The sequence below is a fragment of the Rattus norvegicus genome, chromosome 12 (assembly GCF_036323735.1).
Source record: "Rattus norvegicus strain BN/NHsdMcwi chromosome 12, GRCr8, whole genome shotgun sequence".
Lineage (NCBI taxonomy): Eukaryota > Metazoa > Chordata > Mammalia > Rodentia > Muridae > Rattus > Rattus norvegicus.
The window spans coordinates 17,512,921-17,533,513 of record NC_086030.1 but is presented as its reverse complement, the minus strand read 5'-3'; the positions used below and the strand labels follow the sequence as shown (position 1 = coordinate 17,533,513).

Here is a 20,593-nt window from a genome sequence, read left to right as displayed (position 1 = left end):
CTTCTTCCTCCTTACCTTTTTTATATCTTGCTCACTTTTTAAGAAATCATTTTATTTTTATTATATACATACAAGTGTTTTGCTTGCATGTATATCTGTGCACCACATGTGTACCTGATGCTTGAGGAGGTGAGACGAGAACATTGGTAACTAGAGTCACCAGTTAGGTGCCAGGAGTCAAACCCAGGTACTATGGTAGAGCACCCAGTGTTCTTACCCCCTGAGCCATCATTCCAGCCCTCTCTTGCTCATTTTAAAAGAAGTCTCGGGGTTGGGGATTTAGCTCAGTGGTAGAGCACTTGCCTAACAAGCACAAGGCCCTGGGTTCGCTCCCCAGCTCTGAAAAAAAAAAAGAAGTATCAATTACATATTAATGGGATTCAGTGTGTTTTCGTTTTTTGAGAGTGTCCCATGCAACTCAGGTTGGCCTTGTACTCTCCGTGTAGCCAAGAGTGATCCTCCTGCCACCACCTCCCGAGTGCTGGGATCGTAGGTGTACATCATTCTATGGAGTTTTATGTAGTGGCTGGAACCCAGGACTTTTTGCATGCTCTCCCACCTGGTCCACATCCCAGCCCACAGTGTGGTATTTTTCTGTATGCTCTGTTACCTTCACACAGCTGGGACTGAGGAGCTTAAGGAAGGAAGACTTGTCTTAGCTCACGTCTCGGAGGGTTCGGTCTGTGGTCACTTAGTCCCATACATTTGGCTGTACATGTTAGCAGGAGAGCATAGTAGAGGGGAACTGTTTACTTCCTGGTAGACAGGAAGCAGAGAGACAGGAAGGGGCCTGGGACAAGGGCCCACTGACAGTGGCCTACTTCCTCTAGCTAGGTCCACCTCTGAAATAGTTCCCCCAGTTGGTAACCAAGCATTCAGCCCACAAGCCTGTAGGAGGCAGGTTATATGCCAAGCATGGTGCCACAAGAGCATGCACTGACCACACCCAACCACAGCGATCCTTAGTAACTCATGTTCTGCCTCCATATTGTATTTCTTCACTGGTCCCTACATTTGAGACAGAGTGCAAATACTTGTATTCCTGTGCCTATGTTATTTAACTTACCATGGTCTCCTCCAGCTCCATACATTTTGCTACAAAGGACAGAACTTGACTCTTCTTATGGCTAAGCAATGCTTCCTTGAGTATTTAAATCACACTTCCTTCTTCCATTCATCCACTGACAGACCTCTAGGCTGACTTCCTATCTTAGATGGCAAAGCTATCTATATTTGACATACTAACCTCATTTTCTTTGGCTGTACAGCCAGCACCCAGACAGCTGGATCATCTGCAGTCTTGTTTTTAGATTTTTGAGGACTCCCATCCTATTCTCCTCAGTAGCAGAACTAATCTACATTCGTACCTACTGTGTGTGCACGTCCCCTTCAGTGATGAAGGGTGGATGTTATTGGAAAGTGAGTTTCTGGTGGTTTGAGTTGGGTGGTAACTGGGAGCTCTGGGTTAGGGGAAGTCCCAAGCATGGAGAATGCTAAGTAGCCTCACCATGACCTTCAGATGGTCACAAGGCTCACAAGGAACACCCAAGCATGAACACAGATGAAACACCAGGTTCTCTTCAGGAAGGCATTTTCTCCCCAGTGCCGGATGGGATTCTGTGTTAGGAGCCATTTTGGTCTGGTATTTAAGAAGGCTGTGAGACAACAGGGGAAGAGCCTCGATGCCACATCCTGGGGACATAATTCTCCTCCCTTCCCCCTCCCATGTTGCTTCTGGATGGTTTTAAGTTAGAAGTGTGTTCTGGAAACATCTAAGGGGAAATAGACTGGGAAGTCGCCCTGGGGAGATTGCCTAGTGGCTAAAGTACCTGATGCACAAGTGTGATGACCAGAGTCTAAAGCCTTAGAGCAGAGGTCCTTAACCTGTGGGTCACAACCCTTGTGGGGATCAATGACTCTTTCACAGGACTTGCTAAGGCCACCAGAGAGCACAGGTACTTACATTGCAATTCATAACAGTGGCAAAATTACAGTCACGAAGTAGGAACGAGATGATTTTACTGTTGGGACTTACCACACTATGAGGAACTGGACTAAAGGGCCACAGGATTACCCAGCCTTAGAGCCTACCTAAACTGTGGATCTAGCAGGCCGTCTGCGACCTGGTGCTCCCACAATGAGCTGGGAGGTGGAGATGGGAGAGTCGCCGAAAGCTCGTGAGCTGGCTAGTCGCTGGCATAATGTAAGCAAACGAGATATCGTTTCAGATAAAGAGGGAGCTAAGGGCCAGAGATATCCTCTGACCTGCATACATGTTCTACAACACGCACATGCACATGCCCATGGTGCATGGTGCTCATGCCTGTATGGACATGACTATACCCACACACTCATGCAGAACAAGCACACCTTTTAAAACGTCTTCCTGGAGGGCAGTGGGGAAATGTTATAAGATGTGAAATTGTCGGAGAATGAAAGTACACGAAGGAAGAGAGAAAGGGACGAAGAGAGGAAGAAGAGAGGGAGCGAGGGAGGGAGGGAGGAAGGGAGGAAGGGAAAAGGAAAAGAATCTTTGGCTTCCCCTTGCTGGATTAGCTGATATCCAAGGAGTAAGGCATTGACCAGCTCTAGAGACAGGAGTCATCAAATCAGTGAAGGTCCTCTGATCATTTGGTCCTCACCATGACCCCAAGGACAGCCAACTGGCCCTCTGCAGTGACTCTATGTCCTGCCACCAATACTGGAAGGCGATCGCCAACCATGTCCCCTTGTGAATGCTGATAACCTGACCGTGGTGGGCTGCTGGACCGGGGTCTTCCACTGAAAAACTAACACAGCAAGCTATCCCGTCCCCTTTACAACCCAAGCCGGCCCCAGCTCACAGTGACACGTGAGCTTTTATAGATCGTCAATATTTAAACACCTTGCTGGGACCCAGGGGCCTCTGGATCTCAGCTGTCATCTATTTCAGGCCTCATTACACAAACCATTAAACACTGTATCTTCTCATTTTCTCCACTGAAGCTCCTTGGCAAGGCCTTCTCCAGGCAGAGCCCTGCCTGACTGGCATCCAGGGGAGAGAGACACTTAGGTGTCCCATGGCCCAGATGGTCTGTTCAGCCTGATGTGTCCATCCCTGCCTGCCCCTGTGAACACTGTGTCCCCCATCTGTCCCCATCCCTGTCTTCACCCCTGAAGCCTTTGCGAGGAGGCCGTGGCTGCTCCACCCCACAGTGCTGATGGCAGTGGCCTCAGGCTGCATCACAGAGCCTCTTACTCTAGAGCGGGTGATCCCTGAGTGCAGCCGGAGGACATGGCCATCAAGCTCCACCAGGATGGCTGACCAGCTGGGTTCATTTCTCTAAATTTTGAGCGCATCTCCCCTGGAATTGTGTCGCAAAAGGCATCTGGAAAGCAGCTATGTGGTGGGGGCAGACTCGAATGATTTATTCACGAAAATTTTCCAAGGCATTTTGCTGTGTAGCTCTCAGAGGCTAATTTACATATTTACACAATACACTGGAATGGCACTAAAGGCATTATAAATATACTTTCCTCTCCAAAGCGGCCATGAAATATATATTTAGGACGCACCCAAGGCGGGCAGACATTATATTGCTGTTCTCACAGATGATGCCTTAGCCTGCATACAAGGGGCAGGGCCTGTCCACCCTCCTGGGTGCACCCCAAGTCCTTTCCCATTCATTGTGACTTTCAGTTCTTGGTGGGGTGAATTTTAACTGAACAAAGAAGAAAACCAATACTTTCCAGCTGGGCCTGGTGGCCGACCTGTCTTCCCAGCATTCCAGAGGATGAGGCAGGAGGATAGTGAATTCTAGGCCAGCCCAGGCTACCTAGGTAGGCAGACCCAGTTTCAAAATTAACTAGTACCAAGCTGGGGAGATGGCTCAGTTGATGAAGTGCTTGCATTACAAGCACGAGGCCTAGACTTAGATTCCTACAACCTGTGCTCCTTAAGATCAAATAAGTCAGCAAGGCACTGCGAGATCCTGCCTCTAAAGCCGAGGGGATAGTACCTGAGAAATGGCATCTGCGCATGTACACATGCACACATGCACACATGCACACATGCAACACACATGCACACATGCAAGTGCACACGTGATAGGTAGGTAGGTGGATGGATGGATGGATGGATGGATGGATGGATGGGTAGGTAGATGGATGGATGGATGGATAGATGGATGGATGGATGGATGGGTGGGTATGGGTGGATGGATGGATGGGTGGATGAATGGATGGGTGAATGGGTTGGTGGGGGCGGGTGGATGGAAGATAGATAGATAGATAGATAGATAGATAGATAGATAGATAGATAGATAGATAGATAGATATTCATATTCTTTGAAAGTTTGAGATGGTACAGCAAGTAGACCTCAGCTGGAGCTCTGAGTCATGTCAACACATCAACACATTCTCTCTCTCTCTCTCTCTCTCTCTCTCTCTCTCTCTCTCTCTCTCTCTCTCTCTGTGTGTGTGTGTGTGTGTGTGTGTGTGTGTCCTCCCTACCCTCACCCAAAATGCCTGGGTGTCCTTTCCTGGATCAGTCTCTTTCACTGGCCATTGCTACACACACCAAGTGCTGTCTGCTACCTTGGGCAAGGACCAGACAAAAGGCTTTTTTTTTTATTAGCAGCTGTATTTAAGCCTCACCTCCTAGCTTAAACATTCATACAAAGAGAAAAGGCAGCGCTTAAGAAATAAACAACTGCCAAACATCTACTCACTCAGTACTGCAGGCTGCTGGTCAGGATGCTGGTCAGGCTGTTGGCTGTGTAACTTAGTGGTGAGTGACAGTTTCATTCAGCATGGAGACCCTGTTTAATTGGCCATGAAATCAAACTTTGGTATCTGCACACCGTCTGCCCCCGACACCTACAGCGCTATGCCTGGATGTTGAAGGATACATCCAGCCAAGGCCCCTTGGTAATGCTGCATCGGGCCCTGCCTTGGTTCAGAAAAGATGGCGTAGCCTATGAACAAATGCATCTCCTACATTGGAGCTGGGGAGATGCAGGCATGGAGAGCTAAGAACTGATTCTTTCCATCCTCTAGAACCAAGCATAGCCTTTGACAGCAGCTGTGTTTATACTGGAAGAGCCTTCTGTTTTTAAGACCTCCATTCTCCTCTCTCAGGGTGAACAGCACAGTGGAGAAGGAAAAATCAGAGTCTGTGTTCTCTAAGGAACACCCATGCAGAGAGCAGAACTCCGCAGTTCCACTCATCTTTGTGAGATGTTAGGTCTGCGGTGACAGTGACGCTTCCTCAGGAACATTCACAGTTTTTATCCTGGTGCTTCCTCGCTGCTTTCTTAAGACCTCCAGGCAGACTTTCTCCGACAGTGAGCTAAGAATCAAGATTGATCGTCCAGGAATCAGTTACTGGTGATCAGTCATGGAGGAGTCGCTCAGAGAAGAGTATCCAGGGGTCAGTCACCTGAGGATTCATCCAGAGATCAGTCATTTGAGGACCAGTCATGCAGAGATCAATCACCTAGGGGATCAGTCAGTCAGTCAAGGGTCAGTTTATTCTGAGAATCAGTCACCAGGAACCAAAGGTCACCCATGGAATTATCTCTCGATGCTATCAAAGGATCAGGCATCTGGGGACCAGGCAGAGGTGAATCTGACATGTGTTAACTGTCTAGGGATCATCTAAGAGACCCATCACCTAGGGGGTCTGTCACCCAGGACACCCATTACCCAGTGACTGAGCAGTCACCCAGGGGACAAGTCAGTCACTTGGGGGACCAGCTATACAATAGGCCTGTCACCCAGGGGACAGTCACCTAGGACACATGTCACCTAGGAATTCATCCTTTCAGATCCATCCCAGGACCAGCCAGTAGACCTGGCCTTGTGTGTGAGATGTGTGAAGGGTGATGGCTGATCCCTTCTGGCCAGGGCACAGAGTGGTGACACGTGGGTCACCTGCACTCAGTGCCCAGCGTTCTCTTGAGATAAAAACAACCATGCTGTCCTCTCCTGTTCTGAGATGGAAGTCCAGGCACTGGGGATCTTCTCACAAATCTCATTATTGTTAATAGTTCTGTAATGTTATTTTTCTCACAAATTTGTGGAGGTATTTTCTCCATCACTGATTTATTGAGATATTTAGCAGTACAATAAAAACGGGAAAAACAACCCACAGTTGGGAAACAGTGGCCGTTCTCACAGCTGCCAAGGGTTTGTTGTTTTTTTTTTTAACCCACTGGTGATCGCTGTGAAATATTGGTATGGATAAATAGCTCAGTGAATTATAATCCATGTATGATATGCTAATTTTCAAAGGCAGAATTAAGCAAAATAAAAAATGCAAACATTCTCTTCTGTTAATTCGGAAGGAAATTATCTTGGCACCACACCACCCTCTCCCGTTTTTGAGTGTAAGTAGATGGCTGAATAAATCGCTCAGTGTTGATATCCTATATCAATATTTTAAAAAATTTTTTTATAAAACATGCACAGAGTTCCCGGAGCTATGACAGAGCTCTTAAAGTCAAATACAGTCTTTGGGTGGCAATAGAAGCAGAGGAGATGGTGTTTGTCCCATGTCACAGCACAGCATTAAGGAAGGACATAGAGAGAGATCACCACATAGGTGTTCAGACTTCAGATGACATAGAGATGTCTCAGTCTCAGACATTCTCCTTAACTTCAGAGGGTTGAACAACAGCCAGCTTGCAAGTCTGCATTTCTGTCTTCAGACTCTTATAGCATAATATTATTGTTTTAATGGAAAACTTGCCACAATCCATTCAACATCTAGAGCCTGGGAGCCAAGCACCAAGTAAAATAGGGCTGGTCCTTGTTTACTGAAAGTCTGATGGAGTTGGGGTCTGAGGGAGGCCATGTGAAGCAAAGATGGCTGCCTGTAGGGGTAAATAGATGGGTAGGTAGATGAGCAAGTGAATGGTTGGTGGGTATTTTGGTTGGTGGGCAGAGAGATGGGTGGGTTCGTAGGCAGATGAGTGGATAGATAGACGAATGGTACGTCAATGAGTGTGTGGGTGAATGGGTAGATGAATGGGTGAGTTAGTAAATAGGTGTATGTATGAGTGTGTGGGTGGATACATGGATGGATGGGTTAGTAGTTGAGTGAGTGGATGGATGATGAATGGATGGATGGTGTGAATGGGTGATGAATGGATGAATGATGAATGGATGGATGAACAGGTGGAATGGTAGGTGGGTTGATGGATGATAGGTGAGTGCGTTGATGGGTGAGTGGATGGATGGGTAGATGTGTAGGTGAGTCAGTGAATAAGTAGAGGAGTGACGGGGTGTGGATAGGTGGATGGGTGGATGAGCAGGCAATAAGTAGATGTGAGTGGATGGGTGTTAAGTGGATGGATGGTTGGGTTGATGGGTAGATGGATAGACAGATAATAAGAATCAGTGTTTATTGAATTCTTTAAAAATTCAAGAGCGGGGTTGGGGATTTAGCTCAGTGGTAGAGCGCTTGCCTAGGAAGCGCAAGGCCCTGGGTTCAGTCCCCAGCTCCGAAAAAAAGAACCAAAAAAAAAAAAATTCAAGAGCCCTGGGCTATAAACAGTGAAGTAAACTGAGCATGTGTTCTACAAGTCATGGGCAGAGCAACTGTCCCCTCCTGGAATGTGTGTTGGAGTTGGGAGGGGTATGTTCTTGCTCTCTCTCCCTCCTATCCTTGGATGTACATGGCCTATGAGATCAGAGACTCTCCTGATCCACCGAAGGGCAGAAGAGCGTCCTACCAGAATGGGCCCTGAACATTCATAGGTGAACCGGGGGGCATCAGAGGGGGTCCAGGGCTCTGCAGACCACATGTATTAAATGCATTATCACTCTAGACTGTTCTTAAGCAAAATTCACCTAAGAAATATAAACCAGAGCTGGAGGGATGGCTCAGTGCTTAATATTGCCCACTACTCTTACAGAGGATCTGAGTTTGGTTCCCAGCATCTATTTCAGGCTCTCAACTGGCAATAACTCCAGCTCAGGGGTTCCAACGCCCTCTTCTGGATGCCAAAGGCACCTGCACACACAGGACATAACTCACATAAACACGCATGCATGTGTGTGTGTGAGTGTATGTGTGTGTGTGTGTGCATGCCACACTGTCATCCGTTCTGTACATATAAGCCTTGTTATTTTAGGTAGGAGGAGGGACCACCTATGCTACGGTTTGCCGTTGTGACATTGCCACCCGACAGGTCTCTTGATGAACAACAACCAACGATGTTAATATGTAGGAGTGAATCACAAGGCTCTACTCTCTGCTGATGCCTTTAGAACGATCAGCTTCACCTCGTTCATTAACCTGTGACTATCAGGGCTTCCGCAGGGCAAAGTCTAAACCCTGAGCAAACACAGACTCACACACTGGCGCTCTCCTTCTGTTTACCATTGAGCTAATCCATCCGAGTGCACCTTCTGCAAAGGCGGTGCAGGGAGTCTTCACTCTCCATCACCCTGGGGCCGTAAAAACAGCAACTGTGTGCACATGTATATTCAGTGGGCTTTTCCTCCCCAGATCACCTGCTTTTTCAAGTCCCACGTACTTTCACCTGTAAGAGGAAATTGAACTTGGGAAGGATTACTACACCATAGGAACAATTTAGACTCTGCACCCACCTTTTTAACAGCAGCCTCCTCGGGGAATAATTTATATTTTATTTGCAATCCCTCATGTTGCACTGACTGTGTGTGAAGCAGTGTGCTAAGCACTTTAGAAATGAAAACATACTGAATCTTCAAGGCAGGCCCGCACTGTACCCACCTTTGTCATCACCATATGACAAACAAGGAACAGAAAAGTTGAGCACTCTGCCTAGGGTCACACAGCCAATGACAAGACCACTAAGGTTGTGTAGTTATAGACAGTTTGTTCAGCCACAGTGCTTTTGGGTCTTTTGTTTGTTATTGTTGTTATCATTGAGACATGGCCTCGTGTAGCCCAGGCTGCCCTAGAACTTGCGGTAAACCCAAGGGTGACTTGAACTTTTGATTCTCCTGCCTCCACCACCCAACTGCTGGGATTACAGATGTGATTGGTATTTTTCTTCACTCTGTTTGTTGGCGCTTTGGAATCAAGACCGTTCACCCCTTTCTTCTTTCCTACATAACATTTTCTGGCTTAGATCTTATTCTTGTTTTCTTAAATATCAAAATTTACATACACTTAGCATTTACCTACTATGGAAAACTATGCATGAATGTTATCACTTTAACATAAGCATGCATACATGCATGTGTTTCTGTGTCTCTGTCCCTATCGAGGCTAGAGGTCAATCTTGAGTGTCATTTCTCAGTCACAGGCTCTCTCTCTCTAATCTGGAGCTCACCTCTTAGGCCAGGCTGTCCAGCCATCGAGCACTAAGGACCATCCTGTCTCTCCCTCCCCAGCTCTGAGACATCATGTGTGTGCCTCCACATCTGTATGCTGGGAATGGAACCCAGGTCCCCATACTGACACAGCAAGTGCTTTACGCCTAAGCTGTCCCTAGCCACACATCAACCTTATTTAAACGCAGTATTGAGTAATTTCGTGGAGCTGTGGATCCACTGCCACCATCCACCTTCCGTCTTGGAAACCCAGGCTCTTTTACCTTTGAGTTCCGGTCCCTGGAACCTCCCACTCTACACTCAGTCTCCAGCACTTGAGCAATCCTGGAGACCTCATCTAAACAGAACTGTGCACTATGGGGCCTTTGTCGCAGGATGACTCCAGTGGCATCCTGTCCTTAGTGTCCATGCATATTGCCAGGATCCCTCCATTTCGAACGTGGCGTAACATCCCATTGTATGTTCACGACGTGTCTAGCCTTTGTCTGTCTACCTATCAGCTTGTGAATGGCATTGTTGAGAACCCGGACTTGCCAGCGATGTCCAGAATACAAAATCTTAGAAAATAAATGCATACTGCGTTTAGCACCATTGACTAAAAAATGTGAGCTTGGGGCATAGCACAACAATGCCTGGAAACCTTCAGTGAAGGACTGGGAGGGAAGCTCAGCCGCGATCAAACTGGAATTTGATCCCTAGCAGCTGTGGGGTGGGAGCAAAGCTCTGCGTTAGGGGCAGGCTGAAGACACTTGACACTGATAAGATCTTTTCATTTGGGACATGGCCTTCCAAGCAGAACCAGGGTCTAATCCCCAGCAGACAGCAGCAGCTCTAACAACTTTTCACAGAATCCAACACTTTGCTCTGAAAGAGAGGTATCCCAAGGTTCTCTTACAGCCACTCCAGGACCCCACATGTCCATTCTGTCCACAATGCATGGAGATCACCGTGTACCACCACGGTGATGGCAGAAACTAAGAAGGAAGCTATGCCTTAAACCATCCTCTTCAGCCATTGGCTAAGTTTTGTTTCCAGTCAGAACAGTGTCAGGACCCATAATGGGTATAATCTAACTGGTGACCTGCTAGCTCCTGGCTGTTTGCGGGTCAGGGATGGGAGCCAAAGCAATGGGGTGTGTATGGAAAGCAGAAGGAAGTCAGGAAGACCTAGCTCCAATACGACAAGGAGACGGGGGATATAAGAAAATGCCACTCTGAAATAGTGAGGTGGCTCAGTCAGGCCTAATGACCTGATTTTGATGTCAGAACTCACACGGTGGGAGGAGAATTGAGTCCCGCAAGTTGTCCTTTGATGCCCACAAGTACACTGTGTTATGTCCATACCACCACACAAAATAAATAAATGTAACAACAAAGAGATTGGCATGTCTGGCTAGCTACTCTGGGACACTAGCTGATGACAGAGACACACCTCTTCTCCACCCGTGGCCCTCTCCACTCTCCAAGGCAGCTGTGAGCTGGCCAGCTAGGCAGCCAGGTACCTGGGGCTCATTGTAAATAGCTTTTATTCACCTGATGTAATTGTCATCTTGGGGGCTTACTGCCTCCTTCCGCTAACCTCTAGTCTCCATAAAATCTTATCTAGGCCTAGAATGTTTTCAGCCTCTGAGACTTACTGCTGAGTGAGCTCACTCCTTCCTACTTCTTTCCCTGTGAGCTCTGGCTGGCTGGTTCAACTCAGCTGTCCTGGCTAAAACTCCTCTTTAAGCTGGCTGATTCTTATCTGGCTTTTTTTCTCGGGCTCTGACTGTAACTGCTATGCTTGACCTAAAACTAACTTGAGCCATCGGTTCTAATCCTCTGGCTCCTTCCCATTCTCTGGCTCACTCTGTCTTCACCTGCTTGTTCTCTCTGCAACCTTATCTCTGAGAAACTCGCCCAGTAAAACTGCCTCTTTTTTTCTTCTTTTTCCTCTGTCTTGTTCTCTCTTAAGTAGCTTCTCTTTCCTCTCTCTTATTGTGAGAGTTGGGCCTATCCTATTCGGTCAAATCTTTCTCTGATTCATCACTTTGTCTGCCACTCAGTCAGGCATCACTTTCAAACATGAGCGCTTCCTTCAACGAACTAACTTTACTTTTACTGTTTGGGATTAAAAGTGTGAATGAGGGCCTGTCTGCACTCCAGTCAGAGATTAAAGGTGTGTGCTAAGGCTGAGGCCCAGCACAACTAAAAACAGGTATTTTCAGTAAAAAACCAACAGTCTTGGGGTTCACAGAGTGACCAAGTATCCTGCAACAGCTCAGAGTTTGTCCTGACCTCTGCCCCGGCTCTGATCCCTCTTGCAGATGAAGGCTTATGGGACATGTTTGCAAAGGACATTCCCAGGAGTGCTACGTCATACACCGTGGGTCTGGACAAGCTGCGGCAAGGGGTGACCTACGAGTTCCGGGTGGTGGCCGTGAACAAGGCAGGCTTTGGGGAACCCAGCCGCCCTTCCATTGCAGTGTCAGGTAAGCCCTTCGGGAAATTTAAGGGTGCCATTCTTTCTGTAGAAGACAGAGATGTAAAGTGGTAGCACGGTCCATCTGTGAAGGGAGAGTGAGGTGCTGAGAGGCTGGTAGGCCCTCCAGCTGGGAGGAGGAGGTGCTGCAGATCAGATCGCTGCAGTAGGGAACGCAGTGTAGACCCTCCTCACTCTGAAACTCCTCCCTGGAACTGCCCTCTTCAAGCCAAACTCCAGACACTGAGCCACTAGCAAGGACCCCATACCGACAAGGGGAGATTTCAATGTCAGGCTGTTAGGACTTGCATAAAAATCCAGGCATGGTGGTATGCATTTATAGTCTCTTCCCAGCTCTGTGGAGGCAGAAGGGGGATGACGGTTCAGATCAGAAATCTGCAGGGCAGTGAGGGACCCTGTCTAAAAAGAGGTGGGTATGTTTCTGAGGAAGACACCTGAGGTTGACTTCTGGCCTGCACACACACACACACACACACACACACACACACACACACACACACACACACACACACACGAGAAAAGAGAAACTGCTGTGAAGCAGCTTCACGCCCCCATGACCTAGAAGTGTACACAGCAAACCACAGGTGAGATGCAGCTCATCGCTATCATGAGGCATCCTCCACAAAAACCTCTAGGATCCCACACCACCCAAGCCAACAGTGGCTGACATCTGCACTGTGGTCAGTTCATGAAACCTTCAGAAATGCTAGCTACCACCACCCACTGGCCTTGCATCAGGACCCAAGCCCTGAGATGTGAACTCCCCACAGGACAACTGAGGCCCCTCTTCCCCGCAAAGCGGCACAACAGGCCGACACTCATGGGTGGCCATCTTGAGAGTCACGGGACTTGCTGTACGGGATATTGAATGCACAGCCAGACACCCCACTTACATCCTTTGGATTCAAAACACTGTCATTGCCTGAGAAACCCTGTGGTGCACCATTATCCAAAGCCAATTTCGCCTTTATTCCCAGCATGGGCTCACTCGTCATCCAGCCAGTGAGACACTTAACACAGAGGTGGATGTGTTCTCCACAGGTTTTGGCAGCTGGAGGCAGACCCCCAGCTCTGCCTGTAAGAGGCTCATCATTCAGGGCCCTCGGGGACATTTAACCAGCTCCCCACAGGGACATCCCTGGCAGGTAGGAGTGGGGCCCTAGGGCTGTCCAGCACCTGCAGAGAAGACATTTTCCCATTTTCCCCTTAGTGAACAGAAAAGAATAAACAGGGAGGAAGACGTACAACTTTTGCCAAAGCAGCTTTTACACGCAACGTTTTGGAGGGGGTGTCTCAAAAGCAGGTTTGAACCTGAATCCTGTAGTCTAGCTCAATACTGCTGGGACATAAAATAAATAACACAGAGCCTCAGACTTCAGGGGCTCCTGGACCGGTAGAGATGGCCAACCAACAGGTAGCTATGCCCAGTGAGCATCTGAGGACATAATCATACGTGTCAAATCCAGAGAGCTCAAAGGGTCAGCCATTACCTTGTTGGTCACCAGTGGGAAGCATTGGGGGGTGGGGGAGAGGGACGGCGTGGTGTGGGCAGATTTCTCCAGTGTCAGTGTCAAAGGACGATGTGAGGAGTTAGGAGTGGAGGATGATCGTGATGCTGGGGACCAAGTTGCCATGGTGAGACCGTCAAGTGTAACGAAGAAAACTATGCAGCGTCCCTTGAGGGATGGCCGAGCCAGGCCGGGGAAGCAGGGTCACATGTTAAGTCAGTGTCTCTAAGCAGGTGAGATTAGGAGAGGCATGGAGATTGTTCTCAAGGGTGAGGGCAGGTGTGGGAGAGGATACAGACGTCCTATCTTAGCTTCTCTTCCTGCTGCTGTGACACAGTAACCCGGACAAAAAAAAACAAGTTAAGGGTAAACGGTTCGCTATGGCTTCCACTCCGAGGTACAGTTCATCCTGGTAGGGAAGTTAAGGAGGTGGGAGCTGGAGGCAACTTCACGTCTCACTGACCCCCGGGAAGCAGGAAGCACTGAACACACACTCAGCTGCCTTTCTTCATTCACAGAGTTAGGGTTTCTTTGCTGTGAACAGACACCATGACCAAGGCAACTCTTAAAAAGGGAGACATTTGGGCTGGAGAGATGGCTCAGTGGTTAAGAGCACCCAACTGCTCTTCCAGAGGTCCTGAGTTCAATTCCCAACAACCACATGGTGGCTCACAACCATCTGTAATGAGATCCGATGCCCTCTTCTGGTGTGTCTGAAGACAGCTACAGTGTACTTATATATAATAAATGAATAAATCTAAAAAAAAAAAAGGGAGACATTTAATTGGTATTGGCTTACGGTTCAGAGGTGTAATCCGTTATCATGGTGGCAGGAAGCATGGCGGTGTGCAGGCAGACAGGGCACTGGAGAGGAGCTGAGTGTTCTAAATCTGATTCCCAAGCAGCAGGAAGAGACAGCGACACAGCAGGTCTTGATGAGACCTCAAAGCCCGCCCCCAATGACACACTTCTGCCACAAGGCCACACCTCCTAATTGCACCACTCTCTGTGGGCCTATGGGGGTCATTTTTATTCAAACCACTATATGTAATCTAGGACCCCAGCCAGGGAATGGTGCCGCCCACAGTTAAGATGGGTCCTCTGCCCACATCAGATTACCTGGCCATGATTACTCCTTACGGCAGCCAGAGGCATGTCTCCTAGGTGGTTCTAGACTTCCACCAAGCTGAAAGTTAACCATCGAAGACCCTCCAAGTCCGACTCTATAGAGAAGGCAGAAAGGGTGGATTCCCAAACCTGTCGTGTAGCTCATTGGAAGTCCCAGAAAAGCATCTGCTGGACTGAGATGGCCATGACAGCTCTTCCTCTCCCCCTACTGCCAGTGCTGGGGAGATGCCGTGCAGAGCAACTATTGAGCCTCATGCTGTGTGCTTCCTTCCACAGCACAAGCTGAAGCCCCGTTCTATGAGGAGTGGTGGTTCCTGCTGGTGATAGCGCTCTCCAGCCTCCTCCTCGTCCTCCTGGTGGTCTTCGTGCTGGTCCTGCATGGGCAAAGCAAGAAGTACAAGAACTGTGGCTCAGGTGTGACATTTGTCGTTCTCTTCCTGGGGTAGCCTGGTATTTGGTACATGAAGGCTGACATTTGGTTACTCTGCTGGGTCTGCCAGGATCTCCTTTAACAGTGAGGGGCTGGGGGCATGGCTCAGTGATAGAGCCTTTGCCTAGAATCCCCCAGTGAGGGGCTGGGGGCGTGGCTCAGTGATAGAGCCCCTGCCTAGAATCCCCCAGTGAGGGGCTGAGGTGTGGCTCAGTGGTAGAGCCCCTGCCCAGAATCCCCCAGTGAGGGGCTGAGGTGTGGCTCAGTGGTAGAGCCCCTGCCTAGAATCCCCCAGTGAGGGGCTGGGGGCGTGGCTCAGTGGTAGAACCCCTGCCTAGAATCCCCCAATGAGGGGCTGGGGTGTGGCTCAGTGGTAGAGCCCCTGCCTAGAATTCCCCAGTGAGGGGCTGGGGTGTGGCTCAGTGGGAGAGTTTTCACCTAATATACTGGAGTCCTTAAGCTGCATCCTCAGTACTAGCATGGCAAAAGAGGAGCTTTGGGCCTGAAGCTACCCCCTCACATAGCCGCTGTCTCAGCCATGGCATTGGGGTTGCTGGGCTCCCTCGTCTCCCTTCACATGCCCCATTGTTCCTATGTGCTCATTTTCAAAAAGGACTGGAAAGATGTGCCTCACCCCAGCCCCTCTGACCATAGATAGGGATGAGCTGGGACCCACCTTGGGTATTTGGGGTAGCTCGGTTAGTGTGATGGAAATGTCCCGGTGGTGTGACCTTTCTTGTGTACTTGAGCCTGGACCGCACTTTCCACTCCCTCTACATACCCTCCATCAGCTCTGACTCCTTCTAAGGGTCAGTCCCCTCGCTGTGCTGTCCGCAGAGCTCCATGCTCTGCATGAGCCAGGGCTCCAACAGCACATGTGTGCGGCTGGGCTGCTCACCGTCACCATCTTAGAGAAATAAGCATACGGGGGTGGGGGTGAGGTGGGGGTGGGGTGGAGATGGGGTGGGGGTAAGGTGGGGGTGGGGTGGGGTGGGGATGGGGGTGGAGGGTGGGAGTGGGGTGTGAAACCAGCCACAGGGACGCTCATGTGGTATGGCTTCTTAGATGTGGAGGACAGGGGAAGGCAAAGTGAAGGCATGGTTCTTGAAGGCAAATGGGAGAGGAGCAGAGAGGGATGCTGTAAGCTTCAGCCTCCCGGATGCCGCGGTGGCTCCACGCCTGTGCAGAGGTGGTGGCTTCAGGAGATGAGAACACATTGCTCCACACACTTCAGGTTGATGACCTTTGCTGTCCTCTGTGTTTAAAAAGCCTCGTAACCACCAGCAAGACCATTCCTCAGTATAATGTGGCTCCCGCTCTCCCAGTCCTCACCTGCGGCCATTAGCAAAGCTATGGCTGAGCCAGAGAGCACCACAGGGACTGGGGAGGTGGCTCAGCTGGTAAAGATCTGACTGTGTAAGCATAGCAACCAGTGTTGGATCCCCAGCAGTCATACAGAAAAAGCTGGGCTTGGTGCTAAATGCTCATAATCCCAGAGCTGAGGAAGTATTGACAGGTGGATCTCTGGGGCTCACGAAAGCAGGGGTCGCTCCCCGCAACAGTACAGAAGATCCTGGGGCCGAGGGGTTATTAAGATGGAGTGCCAAAATTGCCAAGACATTAGTAATCCATCCCTGAATAGAAAGGGTTCACTGGAGTGCCAAAATTGCCAAGACATTAGTAATCCATCCCTGAATAGAAAGGGTTCATTGGAGTGCCAAAATTGCCAAGACATTAGTAATCCATCCCTGAATAGAAAGGGTTCATTCTTTTTCTTTTCGGTGTAAATTCACTTCTAACAAGTGTTCGTAAATCAGATTTTATTCCCCTGGGATTTACAGTGTATGAATGACATGCCATTTTAGTGAGTTAATGCAGTTACAGAACAGCATAAACTCTCTCTCTCTCTCTCTCTCTCTCTCTCTCTCTCTCTCTCTCTCTCTCTCTCTTCTTCCAACTGGAAAACTGACTAGAAAAGACACATCAGACCTTCAGCTTCCAATAACCCAGCCTCTCCCTAGGTATTAATTTAACACCATAATTGAAGCCTAAGGGTAGGGCTTGTGTCCCAGAGGGTGACTTGGCCTTTTCATGTCCTTAGCTGTCTTGCCAGCCCCTCCCATTGTCCCACCTGCCCAGAGCCTCTCATGTCACACACCTGAGCAGAGGTAAACCTAGCATCCACTCACTACACTGGGTCTATGGTCTTTTCTATCTCAGCCTCCAGCTACACGGAAGGCGCAGGGACTCCTCTCAGAGTGAACCATGTCTTGGACAGGGGTGTGTGTGAGACACCACCCTAGGGGCAGCGGGATAGGTGAGAACATATCACATGAAATCCTCACCCTCCAAGAATCTCTCAGCCAACACTGGAAAGATAGAAGACAGAGACTGAGCACTCAGTCCATGTGCTGGTGCAAACTTCCCGGATGGGGGCAGTGGGATGGCTCAGTGAGGAAGGGGGCTTGCAGTACAAACATAAAGATCTGAGTTCAAATCCCCAACACCCACCTAAAATCTAGGGCATGTCAGTGCCCGTGTCTATAACCCCAGTGCTCTGTGGTTATACTCCAGAAAACTCTCCACGGACATGACCACGGGTTTATCTCTTGGGTTATTCTGAATTCCAATACATTGTCAATCAAGAATGACCATCATAAGGGGCTGGAGAGGTGGTCCAGAAGATAAAGGCACCCACTGCCAAGCTCAAAGACCCAAGTTCAATTCCCAGGACCTACATGGTAGAAGGAGACTCAACTTCTGAAAGTTGTCCTCTGACATCCACACAGGGGCTGTGGCATGCACACCCACACACAGAAACACACCAGATAGATAGACAGACAGACAGACAGATAGATAAATTTGTTTTAAAGTTTAACCCTCACAGACATACTTTTGTAGATTTATTTTAAAGTTTATAGTTCAGGCTAGGCAGTGATGACACACACCGCAGAGGCAGGCGGATCTGAGTTGGAAGCCAGCCTGGTCTACAGGGTGAATTCCAGGACAGCGAGGGCTACACAGAGAAACCCTGTCTCAAAAACACAAAAACAAGACAAAACAAAAACAGCCCATAATTTACCACACACGCAGCCATCACCACTACCCATTTGGGACATCTTTAACCACCTTCTAAAGGAAGGCCTGTCTTTGCCTATCTTACCCGTACAAGCATGTTTTATAAACTTCCTGTTTCATTGCATTATGAGGTTTTTAAATTTTTGATACTTATGAAACATTTGACTTCCCCAACTTCTAATAAAGTATGCATTCTGAGCACATTTTCATAAAATATTGGCAAGGACACTGGCATTTTGGCACCCGGCAAGATAAACACTAAAATGCTAACATTTCGCTCCAGCAACTGCCCCTCCCACTGAGGCTGTGCTGTGTGCTTCTGGGGCTCACATGTGACAAGGACACAGGAGCTCGTGGTGTTGACTGACCCACCCCTGTGTCACTGCGGCTGACTCATGACTAAAACTATGCTGGCTTTCCTTCCCTACTGGCTCTAGGTAAGGGCATCTCCAACATGGAGGAGACAGTGACCCTGGATAATGGAGGGTTTGCCGCCTTGGAACTCAACAGTCGTCACCTCAATGTCAAGAGCACCTTCTCAAAGAAGAACGGAACCAGGTAGGAGGCTGTGCTGAGCCACCAAAGACCGGATGGCTGGCACGTATCCCCCATCTACAGGTACCACTAAACAAATCCCATGGCGTAACGGTTCGAAACACAGCTCACCGATGAGCCTGCTCCTAAACCACAAGGCAGTGTTGAGACTGAGGGGTTGAGACTGCAGCAGGGTTAGAGAAGTCTCCAGAACATCTGTATGGATGTAAAAAGGGCCTCATGCGGGAGACACCTGGCAACCTCTAGGCTTTGTCTCTCCTTGGGTCAGGGACTTTTCAGACGACAGGAGGCTTGACCTGTGTCCTAGATGGCAGGACTTTTATAATTGTCACTGCTCCCTGCTTTCCAATGGTACCTCAGTGACACAGACAGCCCTTCCAGATACGGTTGGAAGTGAAGACAGGTGTGACCTGACCCTCCCCCAAAGCTCTTAGCTCTCCACCCACTGCCTGCTCCATCAGGAAGGAAGTGTCCCTGGCTTTTGACCTGAAGCCTTCTGCGACTCTGCTACAATTATACAAAGCCAGGCTGGGGACATGCTCAGGGAGTGAGATGCTTTCCGTGGAAAACTGAGAACTTGAATTCCCTCTCTGGGACCCAGGAGGAGAGACCACATGTCTGTGCATATTGCTAATCCCAGTGGCAGCTGAAAGGGTTCCCAGAACCTGCTGGCCAGCTAGCCTGGCCGACTCGGAGCATTCCCAGACCCTGTTTCAAACAAACAGACAAACAAACAACTGAGGCAGGGACTAGAGAGATGGTTCAATATGTAAAGAACTTTCTACATAAGCATAGGGACCTGAGTTCAAATCCCCAGAAACCATATAAAGCAACATGAGTCTAACTCTGGCACCACGGTGAAGAGATGAGAGACAGAGGCAGGAGAATCACTGAAAGCTCACGGGCCAGCAGCCAACAGTGTCTGTCAAACAAGGTGGAAAGCAAGGGCCAACACCAGAAGTTGTCCTCTGACCTCCACATGTGTGCCCTGCCATGTGCACAAGTGCACACACGCGCGTGCACACACACATACACACACATGCATACCGTCACACGTACAAGCACCTTTACACAGACGTGAGAGAGTGCCTTCCCTGAGTAACAGACCATGACTTTCCAGGGTTAAGGTGCTGCTTCTCATGTGTCCCTCATCCACAGTTTCCATTCAGATCTGCTTTCACTGTAGAGAGTGAGGCTCTCACACTGACAGAGACACAGGCGGGCCGAAGGCCTCAGTGACAAGCTCATCAAGCCTTAGGATGCTTTGTCCTCTGCCACTCAGAGACTTGAATTGTTTGAAGGGCACTGAAGCCCAGAGTTCATCTTTGGAGGAAGCAGGTCCCAACCACTCTTCACCCTGGTCCCCAGTCAGAGCACATCAGGCTGCCACCCTCACTAAGCTTCCTTGGGGCAGGAAGTGGAAGTCAGTGGCACTCAGTCCTGTCTTTTCATTTCTTCTGTCTACTGAGAGACAAGTTTCTCCGGTTGAGTCAGAGAACTGTGAAAAAGTACTCATATAATGTGAAAACCAAGAGGGAACCTCATAGGGAACTTTAACATATCCCTGCGGTGTTCCACCCCTGCTGCAAACCCCTTCCCACTTCCAAGAAGATCCTTGTCTTGAGGCATCCCAAGGATAGACAGTCCTCCAGTTTGTTAAGTTCCTGTGTGTCCTAGGTAACCAGGAAACTACTTTTCAGTAAAGTTGGAAGGTCTTGACCCACAAAGGAATATCCCCAAGGAGTGCTGTACAGGTGCTGGATGGGAAAGCAGGCCTGTAATTCAGCTACTCAGGAGGCTGGGGGTAGGGTTGGGGGCAGTGCAACGGTAAGGTATGCCTGGGCTATGGAGTGAGTTCAAATCCAGCCTGGGCAATGAGTAAGACCCTGTCTCAAAATAAAGAGAGGGCAGAAGATGTAGCCAGTGAGGGGTTGTGTTGTGGCTCAGTGGTAGAGCCCCTGCCTAGAATCCCCCAGTGAGGGGCTGGGAGTGTGGCTCAGTGGTAGAGCCCCTGCCTAGAATCCCCCAGTGAGGGGCTGGGAGTGTGGCTCAGTGGTAGAGCCCCTGCCTAGAATCCCCCAGTGAGGGGCTGGGAGTGTGGCTCAGT

General features: G+C 49.2%; 1 protein-coding gene across 4 annotated transcripts in view; it reads left to right on the top strand.

Moving 5' to 3' along the window:
• The window catches only part of Sdk1 (sidekick cell adhesion molecule 1), a 986,485-nt gene that overhangs the window by 944,401 nt on the left and 21,491 nt on the right, over window positions 1-20,593 (top strand). For all 4 annotated transcript variants that reach the window (XM_063271861.1, XM_039089863.2, XM_039089864.2 and 1 more), the window contains 3 exons: window positions 11,612-11,776; window positions 14,700-14,837; window positions 18,369-18,489. In XM_063271861.1, the coding sequence (XP_063127931.1) occupies window positions 11,612-11,776; window positions 14,700-14,837; window positions 18,369-18,489 (424 nt within the window). The remainder of the gene's footprint in view (window positions 1-11,611; window positions 11,777-14,699; window positions 14,838-18,368; window positions 18,490-20,593) is intronic.